This window comes from Pleurotus ostreatus (assembly GCF_014466165.1).
Source record: "Pleurotus ostreatus strain PC9 chromosome Unknown scaffold_7, whole genome shotgun sequence".
NCBI lineage: Eukaryota > Fungi > Basidiomycota > Agaricomycetes > Agaricales > Pleurotaceae > Pleurotus > Pleurotus ostreatus.
The window spans coordinates 2,671,058-2,689,576 of NW_023503162.1; the positions used below are offsets into that span (position 1 = coordinate 2,671,058).

General features: G+C 50.2%; 8 protein-coding genes across 8 annotated transcripts; 7 read left to right on the forward strand and 1 right to left on the reverse strand.

Annotated features, from left to right (window-relative positions):
* Positions 1–1,988: 1,988 nt before the first annotated feature.
* Positions 1,989–3,762, forward strand: PC9H_010161 (uncharacterized protein; the record flags this gene model as incomplete). Its single annotated transcript, XM_036779655.1, has 4 exons — positions 1,989–2,067; positions 2,124–2,434; positions 3,066–3,089; positions 3,142–3,762. The coding sequence occupies 4 exons, from the start codon at positions 1,989–1,991 to the stop codon at positions 3,760–3,762; spliced, it is 1,035 nt and encodes a 344-aa protein (XP_036629044.1).
* A 221-nt stretch (positions 3,763–3,983) lies between these two features.
* On the forward strand, positions 3,984–5,460 carry PC9H_010162 (uncharacterized protein; the record flags this gene model as incomplete). Its single annotated transcript, XM_036779656.1, has 2 exons — positions 3,984–4,869; positions 4,931–5,460. The coding sequence occupies 2 exons, from the start codon at positions 3,984–3,986 to the stop codon at positions 5,458–5,460; spliced, it is 1,416 nt and encodes a 471-aa protein (XP_036629045.1).
* Positions 5,461–5,560: 100 nt separating this feature from the next.
* PC9H_010163 (uncharacterized protein) lies at positions 5,561–9,487 on the forward strand (the record flags this gene model as incomplete). Its single annotated transcript, XM_036779657.1, has 10 exons — positions 5,561–5,751; positions 5,930–6,124; positions 6,343–6,514; positions 6,564–6,866; positions 7,137–7,193; positions 7,385–7,488; positions 7,966–8,093; positions 8,342–8,949; positions 9,145–9,384; positions 9,440–9,487. The coding sequence occupies 10 exons, from the start codon at positions 5,561–5,563 to the stop codon at positions 9,485–9,487; spliced, it is 2,046 nt and encodes a 681-aa protein (XP_036629046.1).
* A 73-nt stretch (positions 9,488–9,560) lies between these two features.
* PC9H_010164 (uncharacterized protein) lies at positions 9,561–9,985 on the reverse strand (the record flags this gene model as incomplete). The annotated part of the gene is made up of 2 exons (XM_036779658.1): positions 9,561–9,822; positions 9,873–9,985. 2 exons carry the CDS (start codon positions 9,983–9,985, stop codon positions 9,561–9,563), a joined length of 375 nt encoding a protein of 124 aa, XP_036629047.1.
* A 1,940-nt stretch (positions 9,986–11,925) lies between these two features.
* Positions 11,926–12,561, forward strand: PC9H_010165 (uncharacterized protein; the record flags this gene model as incomplete). The annotated part of the gene is made up of 3 exons (XM_036779659.1): positions 11,926–12,046; positions 12,101–12,208; positions 12,371–12,561. The coding sequence occupies 3 exons, from the start codon at positions 11,926–11,928 to the stop codon at positions 12,559–12,561; spliced, it is 420 nt and encodes a 139-aa protein (XP_036629048.1).
* Positions 12,562–13,942: 1,381 nt separating this feature from the next.
* On the forward strand, positions 13,943–14,453 carry PC9H_010166 (uncharacterized protein; the record flags this gene model as incomplete). The annotated part of the gene is made up of 3 exons (XM_036779660.1): positions 13,943–14,113; positions 14,172–14,288; positions 14,337–14,453. The coding sequence occupies 3 exons, from the start codon at positions 13,943–13,945 to the stop codon at positions 14,451–14,453; spliced, it is 405 nt and encodes a 134-aa protein (XP_036629049.1).
* Positions 14,454–15,783: 1,330 nt separating this feature from the next.
* Positions 15,784–16,695, forward strand: PC9H_010167 (uncharacterized protein; the record flags this gene model as incomplete). The annotated part of the gene is made up of 2 exons (XM_036779661.1): positions 15,784–15,879; positions 15,940–16,695. The coding sequence occupies 2 exons, from the start codon at positions 15,784–15,786 to the stop codon at positions 16,693–16,695; spliced, it is 852 nt and encodes a 283-aa protein (XP_036629050.1).
* A 930-nt stretch (positions 16,696–17,625) lies between these two features.
* On the forward strand, positions 17,626–18,123 carry PC9H_010168 (uncharacterized protein; the record flags this gene model as incomplete). The annotated part of the gene is made up of 3 exons (XM_036779662.1): positions 17,626–17,677; positions 17,733–17,807; positions 17,861–18,123. The coding sequence occupies 3 exons, from the start codon at positions 17,626–17,628 to the stop codon at positions 18,121–18,123; spliced, it is 390 nt and encodes a 129-aa protein (XP_036629051.1).
* Between the last annotated feature and the right edge of the window lie 396 nt (positions 18,124–18,519).

Below are 18,519 nucleotides of genomic sequence, written 5' to 3' on the forward strand. Positions count from 1 at the left end.
GCGGACTCGGTTGATGAACTCCAGCAAATCTACCATACTGCCAACAAGACTTCCATCATGCATTCTTACAACAAGAAAATGATCATAGCGTTGCTTCGCTTCCGGCTCTACAGAGATACGCCATTGGCTGCTCTTACTGAGAAGTTTCGAATTGAGAAACGGGCTCTGCAATCCCTGAGGGAGGAACTGCAAGATATTGTGCGTGGTCGTGGTTTTTAATTGCTGCGATTTCTCATGAAGTTCTACCGCAGCGCTCCAAAGACGGAGTAATCGACGATTCGCAAAAGGTGGTCAAGCCTAAGCCCGCGAACCGGTTGGTTAGCTCCACCGTAACCTCGGACAGAGCCGCCCAACCACCTACAGTAAAGGCATCGGCCAGGCCAGAGGACCCCAAACCCGAGAAAGGTACGCGCGTGCTGGGCCAAAATGTTCTGCGCGAGGTTCGCAGTGACATGCGACGGACAATTCTACCGTCTTGGATGAACGCTGGCCCGTCGCACCCTGGTGAAGCAAAATGGGGCAAAATGAAGGCCGATGAATGGCGTGTCTTTTGCTTGGTGCACCTCCCTATCACTGTGATCCGACTATGGGGCGGTGTCAGCAAATCCGACCGGCAGTACGAAGTCCTCACAAATTTCATGCATCTTGTCACTGCCGTCGAGCTTGCATCCAGGAGAGAGCTGAAAGATAAACATATCAGTTGTTATGAAGAGCATATGAAGAACTACCTCGTCACGCTGCTAAGCCTCTACCCCGGCACAACCATTATCCCAAACCAACATCGCGCTCTGCATTATGGGGACCACTTGCGACGCTGGGGACCATCTCATGCTTGGCGCTGTTTTGCTTTCGAGAGATACAACGGATTAATACAGAACCTACTCAGTAATCAGATCTTCGGTAAGAGCAGGTGTTTGATCTTCCAGAGGGATCTCATCTTCTTACCAATAATTACCAGGTAAACTAGAGAAGACTTTGTCAAGCAAATTTTGCATGGCACAGAAACTCCGGGTACTTCTCTTAAACGCCCCTTCCATACTCCCGCCTGGCCTTCTTCCCATCCTTGGGATCTATGAGAAGAAGTTCAACGTCGATATTCGGGGAACTCTCCTTCAGGATCGTTGAACCTCCGTAGACGCTTTCGTGGTAAACGTACCTTGGTCTAGCGAGAAAGCAATCCAGCCCCCAGTCGAGGTCTTCGCGTATCTGAGGGATCTGTTCAAGGAGCGGATCGTAGGGAAGATAATACGACAGAACAAGATACAGCGGTTCGGTCAAGCATTTCAGCCATCCAGACGCGCACCAGGTAATAGCCAGATCATCTTTACTTCGGCTCAGCTCGGCTGTAAAGTGATATGCGCCGGGCGAATAAGGGAGATATTCACCTATTCTCCAGACAACGTCCAGATATCAATTTTCCTCCTCGTTGATGAATTCTTGAAGTTATCCCCCCACGAAAAGGTTCACGATCATGCTCGTCATTTCAAAGACTTTGGGGCGAAACTATATCATACCGGGACCCAACGATGTCTTATCCCTGCGGAGAATATCGTCTGCCATTTTGCATCTATTGTCAGGAGTGTAGAGGGAATCGACGGCGAATGTGTATTCGTTTTACCCCTGCGTCGTAAATAGGACACAATACCGACTACCAATATAACTGAGTGTATGACCCGCATTTCGAATGTCGTTCAGGCTTATAACTAAATTTGGGTATAGTCTAGCGCCTTTCGTGCGTCTGATCACCCTTGCTGCGTGTGCATTCCATTGAGAAGCATCTAGCAGCCCTTTGTTAACAAGTCAAAGAGGGCCCTTTGTCGAGGAGGTGCTTTGTTGGCATGAGCCTGCTATAAAAGAGACTCACCCGTTGGCATTCATTCCATCACAGAGCTAGTTGCATATACAATCGCCCTCGCCCACAACACACTACTCCATTCCACAGTACCGCAACCGACTCTCTATCGTCTACCCGCTCTCTGTTCGTCCTGATGTCTGGCACTGACTGGCTCGCTCCTGCAGCTTGGGTCGGGGACCAAGGGTATAACAGCAACCAGGAAGACAATGACGGTATGTCTTCAGAAGTTCCCCGTCCCCGGTGTTGGTGCTCATCAATATCTGTCTAGATTACTGGTCGCAATTGCGAGCTGCTCGCGATCAATCTGATGATGAAGATACGGTGCATGCTCACTCAGTGGAGTACGACCAACACAATGACAGTGACGCTGCGACGGACAGGGACGCTGCGACGGACAGGGACAGGGATACTAAAAGTGACGACGACGACGAAATTGTTCTCCGGTTTGCCTTCATATTCAGCACCTCGATTTGCGTCTCGACCTTGGTTTGCGCGGGGACAGTCATCATGGGAAGATTGATGATGGGACCAGACGTCGAGTACGTGATTCCGGAACTCACGAAGCGTGCTATCGGCTGGGTAACTACCACTTTCGGAACGTACGTCTAGCCATCGTTTGAGTAGAAACTACCAGTTTCCCAAACCCAAATTTTCGACGCCCAAATTTATCCTTCATGTCTAAGTTTGTTACCAGTTACTACGTTGATGTCACCTAGTTTTGTAAAGCGCGCATCTTGCTACTATCTTTGCGCTGCCGTTGACCTGGCTTCCGACGCCATCTTCGGCCTGAGGCCTGAAGGCTTTACATAAATTTGAGGCTCCCGCATTTTGGGGGCGTTGACGTTTATGGAAGTGAGCAATGACGCATTGATGACTTCAGCCGAAACATTCTCAGTACTTCGAAAGTGCCGCATTGTCGTGAATACCCCTTCGAAGAGTTAAGGGCGCGGACTCATGTTTGTTGGAATGGAACCCAACGTTTGCCGGACTCTTCTGGACTCTTCTCGCCGAAAGACCGACTCAAGTGGGGCGCTTCGAAAGTGCCTCATGGTTGTCACTGAGTACTAAGCACTGAATATGGTGATCACCCCAAGAAGTCAGACACTTGTTATACCGGAACCCTCACAAGGCATATCATCGAATGGCCCTTCTTTATAAGATGCACTCGTTCCTCTCTGTGCTACGGACGAGAGACCCCCCCAAATGACAGGTTTCAGGCCGCGCGATCCTCAAGGTAAGTCGCCTGCTTTCCATCATCGTGTAACATTGTACTTACCCTCCACAAGAATACCTGGTTGAGGGCGGCACCGCCCATCATCTTCGACATCGTCAGCCGGAATCTAATACCACTCCTTCCTTTACTTACCCGCGACCTTCTGGATCTCACCGTACACATTCTCCGCATTCTTATGTTCCGCAATCGGATTTTTCTTCTTCTTGTTACTTGCATTGCTTGCATCATCGTGCTCATCGCTCACATCGTCATTCTCATCGCTCGCGTCGTCATTCTCATCGCTCGCGTCATCGTTCTCATATTCCGCATCATCGTTCTCATATTCCGCATCATCGTTCTCAGCATTCTCGTGGCCATTATGACTCAAGAGGCAGGGATAGGAGGAGGAGCTCAAGCTGCAATAGATCGAGGTCGATCTCAAGCTGCAATAGATCGAGGTCGATCTCAAGCTGCCGAACGAGCAAGCATTGGAGAAAGGGTGGCAGGGCTCGCTCGGGGAGTTCAAGCTACTCAGCTAGCAGGAGTAGGGATCCCTCAAGGAGCAGTTGCGCGGAGTCAGGCTGTTCAACAAGGAGAAGCAGGTATCGGAGGAGGGTTCGCTCGAAATCAAGTCGCCCAACAAGTAGACGCCGAAGGAGGCGGGATCGCTCGAGAAGACGGCGTTCGGACTTGAGTCGCTCGACAAGTAGGCACCAAAGGAGTAGGGCCCGCTCGAGCAGAACGCGTTCAAGATCAAATGACTTAACAACATCTCGGTCAAGCCCAAAAGGTGAGCATCGGAGGAGGGCTCGCTCAACCCGCCGCTCGGAGAGCCGGGATCGACAAAACAGTGCATTGAAAAGTTCTCGCTGCAAGCCCGCAGCCCCTTTCAATCAAGATGCCTTCGATACTCCCATGGCTTCCCTTTTCAATCCTGATGCCTCGCCCGATCCGTGTTCGGCACGTCTTGTCAAGAAATCCATGTCTCCACAAGCTGCTGCAACTCCTTACGACTCGCCTGTACGATATTTCTCTCCCCTCAACAGCGTCTCCACAACTTATCCAACTGCATCCAACACTCGTACCGCTATGTCCTTCAATTCTGTTGCCTTACCTTTTGTCAATGATTCTACCTCCGCGCCTAATCACGCCGCTTCAAATGCTGTTTTGTCCGCGACCTCCAATGTTGATGACGCATCGAGCCCTTTTGGTTTTACGAGCAACGCTCATGCCTTCACCTCGACCAATTCTATTATTCCAAATACTCGCTCGACGCCAAGTTCCAAGGCATCCGACTGCGGTGCTCGGCGTGCTCTCCCCATCGGTTTATTCAATCATTCGCCCACACCCCCAACCCCGATTTACAGTTCTACTTCGCCGGTGCCCTTTCAAAGGGCTTCTGGTCACGATCCAGTTGAGGAGGTGTCATCCATCCCATTTTCTCCTCCCAAACAAGCATCCTCTCCAAGGGCATGGTGGGATCAGACCAAACTCGCTTCTCTTCTCGCCCTCTCGAGAGAGCAGAAATTGACAGAGATTCGACAGCGTTTCCTTCGACGTTTGCGTCCAATGGTCCCCCTTGCATCGAATGGCTCTTTACCCTGGAATGATATACCCGCCCTCTGTGCGACGAAAGCCATCCAAATCACCGGTATTCCGGACTGTTGCCCTTTACCGGGCTTCACTGCTCGAGGTATCTCTGGGCTGCCAACCAGGTTCTTGACTTTGTACCTGAAACATCTCCCGGACAATACCAACCAAGGTATAGTTTTTCGTAGAATGAAGGAAACGGACAGCCATGGTAAGCACTACTCCAGAGTCCTATCGGCGTCGAACCGTTCGCTCAGTGTTCCGCGTGGTAGGCATGAAAGCAGGGAAAGTCCCAGTAATTGTCTGCAACCCACCACATCTTCATTCTAGGCACTCCCGCGCAAGGCACCTGTTCGTTGCCAGCGATAGGATCTGGATTGATCGCTGTGGTGAATCACGCTTGTCTAACGCCATGAGCGATTCTGACTTTATACCCTCTGACGATGATCCTCATGGGCCTAGCGCCCCATTCATCGCAATAAAGCCGAAGTCAACAAGTGGGCGTGGGCGACGGCAGCAGCCTCACAGAGTACCTCTTTGCACCCCATCAAGTTCTAAACCATCCCACGGCGTTGCATCCGTCGACTCTAATGCTTCCCCGAAGCATGATACTCAGAATCACAAGCGCAAACGCAGAGGTCAGAGGAAGGCACAAGTCAGTCAGTCTGAGGAAGAGAAGACGATGAAGAAAGGCAAAGGAAAGGCTCGCTCTCGTTTGCAGACTTCGTCTGAGGGGGAAGACGATTCGATTGATGGGGAAGATGACACCTTTCATATGAAACTTCGAAGCCAAAGGGGCTAGAGCATAGTTTCTCAATGCTTGAAATGTTGTCGTATTAATACAATGTATCACTGCTGAACCTGTGGCCCGATTGTCCGGAGTCCATTTACTACGTATAGATATGGGACGAATGCGCCCGGACTACACTGGCACTGGCATCACTAATATCAGGAGCATCAGGAGTGTCACTGGCATCACAAGCGTCACTGACATCACGAGCATCACAAGCGTCATTGACATCGCTGGAGGCCTTCCAATGCGTCCCCGCTCTCCGGCTACGGCTCGCACCTATTGGGCAACGACCAAGGTCAGGTCAGGACGTTAAACGCGTTTGTTGGACCTTATTACCACATGACCGCCCATGGCAAGACCGTCGTCCAACAAACCTGCTTTGTACTTCCCTACCTTTATGCCGATATGCTGAGCCTTGGCCTTTGTCGATTTAGTTCGCTACTTAAAGATCAACTCACCTGTTTCAATCAGCATTCAGCATCCCCGCGTTCAACGTCCCCACTTTCCAGCAATCAAATTTGGTAGCCATGGCTTATTTCATCGCAGTTCCCTTCTCGACGGACGGGTCTCCGACTGTCCTTACGGTTCCATGGATCCCCGCTGACCGCACCGAGTCTATGGCTCCTATAGTTAAGGATGAAGCTAGGGTAGAAGTGGATTGGAGTGGGTTGGCGTAAGTCTGTTATACCCAACGAGATGCGGGGCCGCTGACAACCAATGATACTTCAGAGGACCAGACCTATTCCGCCTCTCAGAGAGTTTGACTCCAGTACCTGAAACACCTCCCACAACGCCTCCCAAGATCGTTCGACCTCCGACTCGACGAAGTTCTCGCATCTCTGTTCAGCGAAGCGATTCATTGACAACCCTGCATCCTTCGACTGCCCGCAGCGGGGGAAAGGCAAAGAGTGTACGAAATTCGACTCCCAGTGGGAGAAAGGCGAAGAATGCCCAGAAGACCACTCCTAGCGGTCCTCCTGCAGTGGAATTTCAAGGGATCGAGAAGTCGGTAGCAGGGTCTGGTAAAGCCTCCCAAGGCAAGAAGGCACGCGAAAGCGCTAGAGTAAGTACATTCATCTCATGTGATCGATGAGTGCTGATTCCTACCTCAGCCCTATCCCTCTCGTTACACGCTTCTGAGGCGCAAGTTCAAGGGTGTCGAGTATTGGACCCGCTGGTGGCCCATCGACTCCGAGGAACCTCTTCGCCAGCCACCCCAAAGCATATCCAAGGACACGCGCCTACAGGTCAACGACCTTTGTATCAATCGTGTGGCAGATAAGCAGTTCAACATGTGGATCTACACCGCTGCTAATGGTTGGGAAGCCATCTTGGAGGGTGATACTCGTGTCTTTGATGGAGAGAGGACATTGTCAATCAACCCATCAAACGAGCCGGATTGGGTTTACCGCAAGGTTCAGAAGGAAAGAGGTGTATTTGTGCAAGGATCGTCCCAAGTTGGGAGGCTCTGATATCTATTCAGCCTAGTATTCTTCGATTTGTCTCTTTCCCGTTTCCCGCCATTGTTGTTTCTGAAACATGTACTTAGTCGATACTACTTGAATGAATGTATGATCCTACTTAATTATGCTTGCGACATGTAATAGCCTATACCTAAATTTGGGCAAAAACCTAGAGGTCTCGACTCTCTGCGTGCAGATGACACGTGCAGGCGAGATGCTTAGGATGCGAGCGGCCGCGGTGTTGCGCGAGATAACGGCGCGCATTCCCTCGTGAAGCAGGTACGAAGGGAAGCAGGAAACGGAAAACGGAAAGCGAGGGGCGATAACCTCGCCACATTGGCTACGCGAACCGTTCCAGCCGTACTCGTCGTACACGAAGGGACTTCAATGCCGCGAGTCTCTAAAAGCTCACGAGAAGACAGAAATCAAACGAAGGATAATGAAAATAAACGAAATGAAACCAAGAGTAGCGCGCGGATTGGGCAACGCCGATCGCCCTCGATCGCCCGTGCGAGCTTGTTCAGCCTGTCTACATCATCCGCGAAAGACTTACGACCAGGAAGTTCCGCAGCCGGTGTGTTCGTCTCGCTGTGGAAGTACCGCCGGTGCGCATCAAGTCCACAGCCATGGCGAGACGAAACGAACGAACCGCCATCGCAAACCCGAACAAAGATATGGCTGAGAGGATGGCTAGGTCGCAAGGATGGGGGACAAGGGTGGAGGATGGGAACTAAGAAGAGAGGACTCCCCAGGCCCAGCGAGGCACAAAGCGGGTCGTTTACGTTCCAGCTATCGCCCCTGCGCCTTCTTTCACGTCCACGAGGATACGGCGCCGCGCTGTCCCTCAGCACCCAAAATCGGCTACATCCTCCAACCTCGATGCGGAGAAGAGGAAAGAAGAGGGATCAAAATGAAAAGAAAGGGGCGCGAAATCGAAAATGACGAGGCACCCTCAGAGGGATGGGGAAATTTGGAGATCGCGTACGTATGATTCCTTCTGTCGTCGTTCCGTTCATCCTCAATGACGCGAACTTTAATGATGCGAGTGCAGGGACCCCGAATCCGAGCCCATGAGCAAACGGAGTGGAATGGTAAGGCCGGTCCGTCATCTCAGCATCGTCGCTCCAGAAGGCGCGGATCGATTCCGGCTGGGAGTTCTGTGGTACAGACAGAGGGGAGGTACGATGTTTGAACTTCGGCCCTCGCGCGCGAATCGCCCTTGCTTCAGATCGATTGCCGAGAACCCTCGATACCTTCGTGATTGCTGCCATATTGGATGAAGAGAACGCCATGTCCCACCACCATGGTACCTGGTCGAAATGAAAGATGCACGACACGACGAATACGATGGATCATGAATCAGCGCTGCCCAGACTGACGAATCTCTCATTGTCTTGCATACCCTTCCCTCCGTCCCAATCATACAGGCATCCTCTCGTCGCCATCCTCCAAGTTGCACGCGCTATCAAGTGTACATGACCGCGATCCCGACGTGCTCGCCGGAGTGCAGAGCGTTACAGGTGTGCTCCACGACCTGAAGAACACCCCGTACACTGTATACGGTGACGATCCCATTGGACGTCGTCGCCATGGTGTCGCGGCCCGAAGGCGAGGTCCCCGTGATGACACGACTGCTCGCGAGCCGCACAGGCGTGCTGAACCGCCGCCACCTCTTCTGGAGTGCGTAAAAGCTGACGACGAAAACCGCGCCTGGCACTTTGAGCGCGCGGACGGGAGCCTCACACGCGTCGGCAAGAGTCGTCTATTCTGGTACAGGGTGCAGGATATACCGGAGGTCGAGCGGATCATCAAGGGGTTCGAGACGAAGGGGCGGATTGATAGGTCGTACCTCCCTGTCGGCCCTGCTGCACCTCCAAGGAAGGATGTTGGGCTCGGCGGCGTGAAGAAGTGTTCGACTCTGGCGAGAAAGGCTATGCCTAGCTATGATGTCGCGGAGATGGAGAAAGGGGAGGAGCTAGATGCGTGGGCGGTGGCGCTGCCGAACGGCGCGTACAAGCCGTTCGTTGAGATCGTGGTGCGAAGGAGCGCAAGGCCGGAGAGGGCAGCGTTGTTGTGGATCTGAGCGTGGATCGTAGGTTCGAGCAGGGCCGGACGTGTTGTCTTCCGGGCGACGCACTTACCGACCACATACACGAGCGCGAAGCCGGGCATCATCTCTCAACGCTCCTTGCTTCCCGACCGAGGCGTCGACGCTCTCGATAGAATGAAGTTGGTGTTCGTGCCTATGGTCGCGCCCTGGTTCAGCGGGATTATCTCGACGCTGTCGATGCCCCTCAGTCAGAAGTTGACAGCCCGGGAGGTTGCGGTGCTGTATGAGGAGATGTATTCTGGAGAGAGGTTGGTGAAGATTCAGATGGGCGTTCCCGAGTTGGGAGACGTTGAGGGGAAGCATGGGTGGACTGTCAGCGGGTTCCAGGTGCACAGCGAAGGCGAGAGAGTCGCGGCCTTGGTACGCTCTCATTCACGGCGCGCGAATAATCAAAGTTGAATGCTGAAGGGTGCAGCCACGAATGATTACAGGTGTCCAGATGCGGTGCTTATTTGTAGGATAGATTGGTCACTGACTCCTCCCCAATACTGAGTCCACGGTGTGACATGCTGAGTAGACGAAGACATCTATCTCCTCTACAGCAGCGCCCAAAAGCAGAGTAGGTAGGCGCAGAAAACGCGGAGTGGATCCAGCTCTTCGTAGGGCAATGGATCGAATTGTTGCACCCGGTGTGTGAAGCCCCGTCGACAGACCTCGTCGTCTCCCTCGTCGTCTCCCTCGTCGTCCTCCCCGCCCTTGTCGTCTAACGTGATAGCTACCTCCAAAGCACCGCCATTGGGACCTTCGAATCCGTATATTGTCGCCGAAAGTGTTCCAAACGGCGAGGTAGATGCGTCACTGGGTAGAGGATTAATTAGGACATTGATCTATATGCTTGGGACACGTACACGACGACGACGTTGTCCATAGCATACAGAATCTCGAAATGGCGGACCAGCGCCGTCTCAAACGCGAGACGAGCATCAGGGAGTGGGATACCAGGGGAGTACCAAGCGCGCATCTTGACTGGATGATGTGTTAAAGTGGTTGAAGTTGTTAGTGGTGGCGATGGTGATGGTGATAGTGAGGAGGAAATGGTTATCGCAGGGACAAACGAAGTCATACAGATATTATACAGATATTATATGAGCAAGCCAAACCAATGTCTGGGTAGAGAGTGTACGTTTAGAGGAATAGATACAGTTGGATTTGTGAAAGCCATCACTTCCCCAAACTAAGTTGGAGCGAGGATCCATCAATCAATTGCGACCTATACCCAAATTAGGACGTAGGCAAATAACGATTGATAGCACTGAAACGCTGGGGTCACTGGAATCGGGGGCGTCATTGGCGGCACTGGGATCACTGGCGGCACAAAGATCACTGGCATCACTGGGATCACTGGCGTCACTGGCGGCACTGGCGGCACTGGCATCACTGAAGTCACTGAAGTCACTGAAGTCACTGGCGGCACTGGCATCACTGGCGGCACTGGCATCACGAGGGTCACGAGCGGCACTGATATCAGGAACGTCAGGAGCGTCACTGGCGTCACAGAAGTCACCGACATCACTGGCGGCACTAGTATCAAGAGCGTCACGATCCACGAGCGGTATCAAGAGCGTCACGAGCGGCAGTGGCATCACAAAGGTCACTGGCATCAGGAGAAACGCTGGTATCAGGAGGGGCAGCGGCATCACGAGGGTCACGAGCGGCACTGACATGGCAAGTGCTGCACTAGGAACACCAGGAACACTGCTAAGGGGACTTTGCTCTACCAGCATGGGCGCCATTGGGATCGCTGGGACACTGGGGAGGGATACATACATAGTACTATATCAGTATATAGGGCCCTGAGGAATTCATGACTCAGTAAAAAATGTGCATAAGAAGTCTTCAAAGTATGAAGCATTTTGGAGGGTGAACGCGATCTCACCGACCTATGCCTTAATTTGGAAGGTATCTTAATTTATGTCCTTATATGGGTATAAGCCACGTTGCGCCCCACCCGGTCGCCACTCAGTGGCTCCCCGGAGAATTATTTCTCAACTATTATTGTCATATCTTCTGCCCAACTATTCAAGTATATCTCGTGTATTATTATAGCATACTACTCACATATTGCTATCACATATTACTTGCATATTTTTATAGCGTATTTCTTGCATATTATGTTTGAATAATGATCGTATAATTGTGACATATCTGCACCGGAAAGTATAAGATCAATACCCCGTACATTATGGGATTCTCTGATAAGGCATAATAATCAACTATTATGCCAGATAGTGGCGGGGTAATGTTGTCTAAATTATAAAATACATAGCTGATTGAATCTCTAATAAATACTTGATCTCCGAGATAATATAATGAATGCAAATTAACAAAGGGGATATGCAATAACTACAAAATGAATAGTGTATACATTATTCAATCAATTCCCAAACACTACAAAGAGTATTGACTGCGTAATGAAAGCGGCAATAGACGCTCAATATTGGGTAAACAATGACTTATATTGTTTGCTTACTTACACGCCCAATACCCAATTAATATTCAATCATTACGGAGTAATTATGCTGACCTGGGATTAGATATTCTCAAGATAAGGATTGCCTTTGTTTAGCATTATGCTCGCATACTGATTGTGAGAATATATATGTGTTACATTATCTATTCTTTGTCTAATGTAAATAGCAATATGGATTTATTATCAGGGATAGTTTCCACGTAGTAATTACATAGTAAGTGCTACATTATCCCATCTTGCACGCTGTGCCTCCTACCCGATATGATCTTGAACTCCACCCTAAGCAACTCTTAGCTCGTAACCTCCAAACTGGTTTTCAGTTCAGCATATCTGCTTCAGAAGACGAAATCCAGGAGAATCTTGCCAGCATACTCCCTGAGTTCTACAGCTACTTAGCATCGCTTCCTGAATCATCTAGGCCTGCAGTTCTCATGTGCATTCAGTACTACAAGGAGCTTCGGCCACTGCGAACGATTCTGCCTAAGGGTGAAGATCTTTATGCTTATATTGGGTCGAAGAAGAAATCCCTACCTGAAAATATTTTATATATCAGTGAGTATCAACATTTGTTGATAAGATACATGCTAGATTGACTCGGTACTACAGCTACTGTTGATCCTATCCCCAGTGCTATTATCAAAGAGTGGGAAGAAGCCAATGCCAGTGAACTTGGGATCAACCTCAGGCATGGTGACGATGAAGCTGTTCATGATCGTAAGTCATATTTCAACCAAGGATACGAAGTTATATTGACGAAGTCTAAGGAGTCTCTGATGGAGAGTATTCTGGTCCTTCGGTAAAGAGAGCTCGTAAGGGGAAGGTGAGATCAACCATCTTAATTGTTTCGAAAGCTAACTTCATTTGTTTGATTCATAGAACCAGCCGAAACACGATACCTAAGGCCACTTGCAGCAAAGCCAGCAACGATTGATCTTACTGACACTGACCAAGAGCTTGACGAGGATGCTCCGACTGCATCCAAGGTCCTCGGAGTTCGGTCCTCATTCAGTGATGATCCTATCTTGAAGGTCAACCCTTGGTCGTCATCTACATTCATTGACTTCTGATTGAATTATCATTGTCTTTTTCTCTATCGTTCTTCAGTTATATAAATCACATACCCACACTCATTACCTATTACAAGTCACTCGTTTATACCCCTACTTTTCTTTCCCTCGACTCTTTGTTCAATACAGGCATACAACAATGGTTAATATTCGACTGTAGATACTTACATATATTAGTTGTCTGTTTATAACCCATTAATACACTTTGCTTCACTGTAGATTGTATGAATCTTGCACAAGTAGCGAAGAATGAGCCATCAAGCAGACACCTCAGGACTTACATTGGACTTCGTTGAATTATTGGGCATGTCAGGGTCTAAGTCACACAGTAAGCTCCTGTTTTTCCACGGTCAGTACAGTACCTTCCCACGGTCAATATTCTTGCCAAGCCTCATTTGCGAAGTGTTCGGCAACTGAAACAAAATGTTCGGGCAATTGAAAGAAATGTTCAGGTAACTAAACAAATGTTCAAGATGAAAATACAGAGTATTCAAAGTGCTTAATAGAATGTTGGAACAACTTAATGAAAATGTTCGGATAAAGAACAAAGTCCGGAGATTCAATTGTTCGGCACTAATATTTGGACACTTTGAACGTCATAGTCACCGACGTGTGTGATCGAAGCATGTAACTCACCTTGATGAAAACCACTAGCTAAAATCGAAGTCAGTATTCTTACACTGCGTGCAGAGCCGATTCTATGCGGTCAACGCTCTCAGTGGTGGTGAGTGGTTCAACGGGGCGCGCGACCATTTCGGGCGACATTAGGGCAGGTTACCATTGACACGCGCCACTGGACCAAAGCCCACTTTCGCGAAGCTCTCCCGGTGTAAGTACAAGTTCATATTTTATATTTTGTTGTACCGTCGAATCACAAAGTAACATGACAGGCTATTTGTCGACTGGACATAACGGCAGCAGATCATAGTTTTGATGATTTCTTTCTGTTCGCTTGTCGTCGTTTGAGGACAGCTGGTTTATGTTATTAGCTATATCTAAGTAAGAAGTAGTTATTGGATTTAAATTTTGTAGTTCTAATATATATTTCCAATCTTTATAATCTAAATATTTAGAAGAAAGTGCTAACTTAAGTGGGTGATACATCAAAGACAATACTTACTGTGCGGGGACAAATTAGTCACCCCTTCGTGGCCAGTGGTAGGAAGTTTGCGTACCCTTGCATCCTTCTTTGCCTTTCCGTCACCTTATCTAAAACTCTCCTCAACGCGCAGCAATGCCCACAGCTTCTTGACGCACACAAGTACTCCTGCATCCGTACTTGGAGTGAATCTGAGAGTCGATGAAAAATGGAGACTTTAATATCTGACATTGTCCTTCCTGGCAGGCCTTCGCCGCAGGCCCAGCTCAGCGCACGTTTAGCATGGCTCCCCTTATCCCTGCGACATACGGGGGACTCGTAGCAGCCGCAGACCCCCAAATTCCCCGTTTACCAATCCCTTTCGAGCAAATCATGTTGGGACGTTGTCTCCTCGGCGATCCTGAATCCAAAACCATATTCCCCAATTGCGACGTTGGTGTCTATTGTTTCAGGGTACGTTAGCTTTCTCTGTCACGTACGATGCCTTCTTAACACTCGCTGCATTGTGTAGTTGAGCATGGGTTCTCCCATCATCTTCAAGGCTGTGGCATTGATGTGCCACGGGAAGACGATGTCAATGTACGACTTCCTGTGCAATATCGTGACAACGGTATTCTTTGCAATCCGAGTATGTCCTCTTATTTTATCATGTCGTGCTTGCTGACCTGCTACCAAGGACGCACATCCGGGCCTTTCAAACATCGAAGCTTGCAGTATGGTCCTGGAGATGTATGTGAAGCGAGTGCGCGCAGTAGGACGATTTGGAAGTAAAGTTTTTGTGCAAGTGAGCTAGACGCTTATATGATATCAGCTTTTCTATTTCGCTCTTCGTTGTCTTTATTCTACCACGGGTTACATTTACATGATGTGCAGTTTGCATTGCCGGAAGCGTGTTGTATCATTTCATTTCAATGCCAGGGACTCGCCAGCGCATATTTTGAAACAAGGAGGTATTGGTCAACCCTCACTTTCCCTTATTCCTGCCTCTCGAGATGGTCTCTTCAATCGTAATACTCAGGTTGTTGGGACGTGATGTGACGGGCGTAGTCGCGCTTGCGGAATCAGACGGGCTGGGACATTGCTGTCACATGTCAAAAAACCGCTCTTGAACTCGAACCATCACCATCTCTGGGTTTCCCACAGTTGATTTCCAGTTCTCGAGGCCCGTCGTCAGCCACGTACAGGCTTCTACAGCCATTCTTGCACTACGACGACGAGGGAAGGCAGCACGGTTCCTGCCAGAGGGTGCTCCTTCTTTAAGGAGCTTAAATGAGTGTTCACGCCCTCTGAGTCCTGGAAAGACTGGAAACTTCCCAGTGCCAGCCACTGTCGGTGCTCCCTTGGTAAAGGAGCTTAAAGTGGATGTAGCCACGCCCTCCAGTCCTGGAATGACTTAAAACTTCTCTCTCTATGGCTATGCCTTATGTTAAACACCACCCGACCAACCATCATCCTGCTCAAAGTCCCTGCATAACACCGGGAACTACCCCAAACACGGCCCAGCCCCATTTTGACCAACCCTACTCGAAACAACCCCCTGCAGCGTTAATTCGTTGTACTCAACCCACACCGCATCTTAGTAGCTTTAGCATACTTGTTGCGGTATATAAATGCAGACATAAAAAATAAAAAAATAAAAATTGCTGTCACATGTCACTCTCGATGCAGATGTATTGGAACCGACGCAGCGCTCTGTGATCCGCGAATCACATAGAGGCTGATTCATTCATCAATAGAAGACTGTTATGGCGCCTATGGTGATGGGATGTCGAGCGACATGACGAAACTGTCAACCTGCGACTACAAGTACGTACTGAGTGGTAGGTAACATGTTTTTATATGGAATGAAGACTCTGACCGACCGTGACGGCGATAGCGACAGCGCCATGTCAGTCATGCTATTGATCGCATTGCCGGGCGATGGTATTCTAAACTTCGAATCACGGTCAATACTACGCAGCTTGAGGTCGCGGCTAAAAATATGCAATAATCCCCTAGCTCAAGTATAAAAGCAGTTCGTATTCTACGACATAGATCAGCATCTTACGAGTCCAACGTTTCTCCCATCACGACCACTACGAATACCAGTACCAGCCTAACCAGCCTTTAATATCCTATTGACCATGAAGTTCTCCGCCTCTTTCGTCTTCGCAATCGTATACGCGACCCAATCGCTCGCTCTTCCCACCGGGATCAATGCCGACGGCCAGCTCATCGAGGTAATTGACGTCGCTTTCTACTCTTCTAGGCAATGCGCTGATGCTAGAAATCGTTTCTAGCGCCATTACTCTGCTCCGACGCAGCCTGAGACGTATATCCCACCGAGCCCTCCGTCGAGCACATATGTCCCTCCAGCCAACACTTACGTACCCCCTGCCAACACCTACGTTCCACCGGTCCAAACATACGTCCCTCCTGCCTCTCCTTCCATCACATATGTTCCACCAGTCGAGACTTATGTCCCACCGGTCAACACGTACACTCCACCTAGCCCTCCTACCACCTATGTCCCTCCCGCGAGCACCCAGACGACACACACCCCGCCTGCAACGACGCACACACCCCCTCCGCCGAAAGACGATTGCTCTGCTGTCCACAAGGCCACCTTCCTCCAACGCGCCTACAGCGGCGGCGCGACCGACCACTTCTACACCACCAACGGCAACGAGATGACCAATGCCGTCTCCCACCTGGGGTACACGAAGGAAGGTCATGCGGCAAAGGTGTACAACACCAAGGAGGCGGGTACGATCCCTCTCTACCGCTTGTTCAGTCCCTCTGCAGGCGATCATTTCTACACGACTTCGGCTGGGGAGAGGGACAACGCAGCGAAGGCGCTAGGATACAAGAGCGAAGGCATCGCCGCCTACATCTATAAGAAGCAGATCTGCGGGAGTGTACCCTTGTACAGGCTCTACAGCCCTTCAGCAACGGACCACTTCTACACGATTTCGAAGAGCGAGGCGAACAACGCTGCGTCTAAACTTGGGTATATGAATGAGGGAGTTGCTGGCTACGTCCTTCCCCCTCACTAAGGTACGGTTCATACACCTTACCGGTGTCATATACCAGTCCTCACGCCCCCTTAGGGGTTCCCCCCTACGCCCCTTTCGGACCCTCGGACCCTCGGAGCCCCTCAGGCTCCGCCCTCGCGGCCTATGCATGGTGCGCAGCACTTGGATTCACTTGTTACATGTTTCACCTACATGTGTACTTACATACTAAGCCTCACTACATACATGTGTTAGTTAGTACTTATAGTAGCACTAGTAGACATGTATTCCTCACTCTGAATCTTAGTTCCTTCTTCGTCACTTGTCCTTCTAAGTCTTCGCTGCGGGCTCCTCCGCGGAGCCCGCCTCTCACCTTGCTCTCTCCGAAATCGGGACACCGCAGGGCTAGGAGGGCGCAGCATTAAAGCTGAAGCCAAGTCCCGTGTGCTCCGCTCGTCCGCGCGTCCGCGCTCCCGCGCTCCGCCCGCGCTCCCACGCCCCTGTGCGGACGAGTCGGGAGGCCCCTTGACACGGTCCATAACAACCGGAGAAGCCTTCGCTCACTGACAACGACAGTGTGCCCAATGAATCACTGCGCCCGAGGAGGCCCTCCTTTGTTATCTCTTTAGAAGCCTTTTAATAATTCTCCCAGTTCATGAGAACTTTCACGTATTTACTCCGACTTCCTTGCCAAATTCAAGTTCTGATTCTGATGGTCCATTTCTTTGTGGCTGAGGCCCGCTGACGCCAAAACAATCTGGGAAGTAAAGGCCTCAAGGCGAGGGTGACAGCGCAGTCGATCCTTACACCATAGTCGCTGGGTAGCGTCGGAAGCGCAGAGTCGTTGCTATCTTCCCAGGTGAGAGTACGAGTTCCGCTACCCCTATCGTAGATAGGAGGACCTGACGTCAATGGAGTGGGTGGTCGTATATAATAACCACTCATCCCATTATCCTAGAAGGTAGAACCATCATGAGCAACGAATACATAAATAAGGAAGCCGCCGCGCCCGCCGTCGGTAACGGTGAGTACTTGATTATCTCGGCACAATAGCAAGTCCTTATTAGATACCACCGTAGTCGCAAGCAGAGAACCAGGTTCAGGGGACGACCTTGGTAGAAATAGTAAAGGAAATTATCCTCCTGAAAACGACAGTGAGGAAATCGTCTAGCCAGGCCGCAGTTTCTTACCTACGCCCCACGAATAGCCACATCGAGCGGCGGTTATGGCAGCGCCAACGTTTGGTCGGACCGAGTTCAAAAAGGCGACCCTGACAGCGCCGTCGATAGCAAGTCAACCATCACAGAAAGCCAGCCTTCCGGTGGATTGATTGATCAATCTTTGAACGGCACCAGCCTTAAGTCGGGGTTGGCAGACGCCAAGCAGGGCGTCGACGAAGACACACGTCGGGATATAGATTCGTTGAACCCGTACGGAAAGAGCAGTTTGGACAGTAGTTCCAATGCTTGACAGCAGTTGACGGACGCGTTTGTGGAGGTTGCTGGTTACGTTCTACCTCCTCAGTAGATACGGTCAAGATATTGTGGGGAGAAAATGCGACTCTAACTGTGGTGTCCTCGAACAGCCGAAGGATCGTCTGACTCAGGTCTGCCACGGTATCTGTAGCTGACTATCCATGCAACGTAGCGTACGGTGAAGTCTCCGTTGTACATATCTGGAGAACAAGAATGAGGTCACACATATAATATTGTTCCCCATCGCAGCAAGAATTCAGAAATATTAGAGTCATGTATGACTGATCCTAAGCAAAGATACTATTCATCTACCTGTTGAGCACGCCTAAACGTCCTATCCATCCAGATCAACTCAGAAGCACTCTGCAACGACAACCAATCCGCGTGTCAG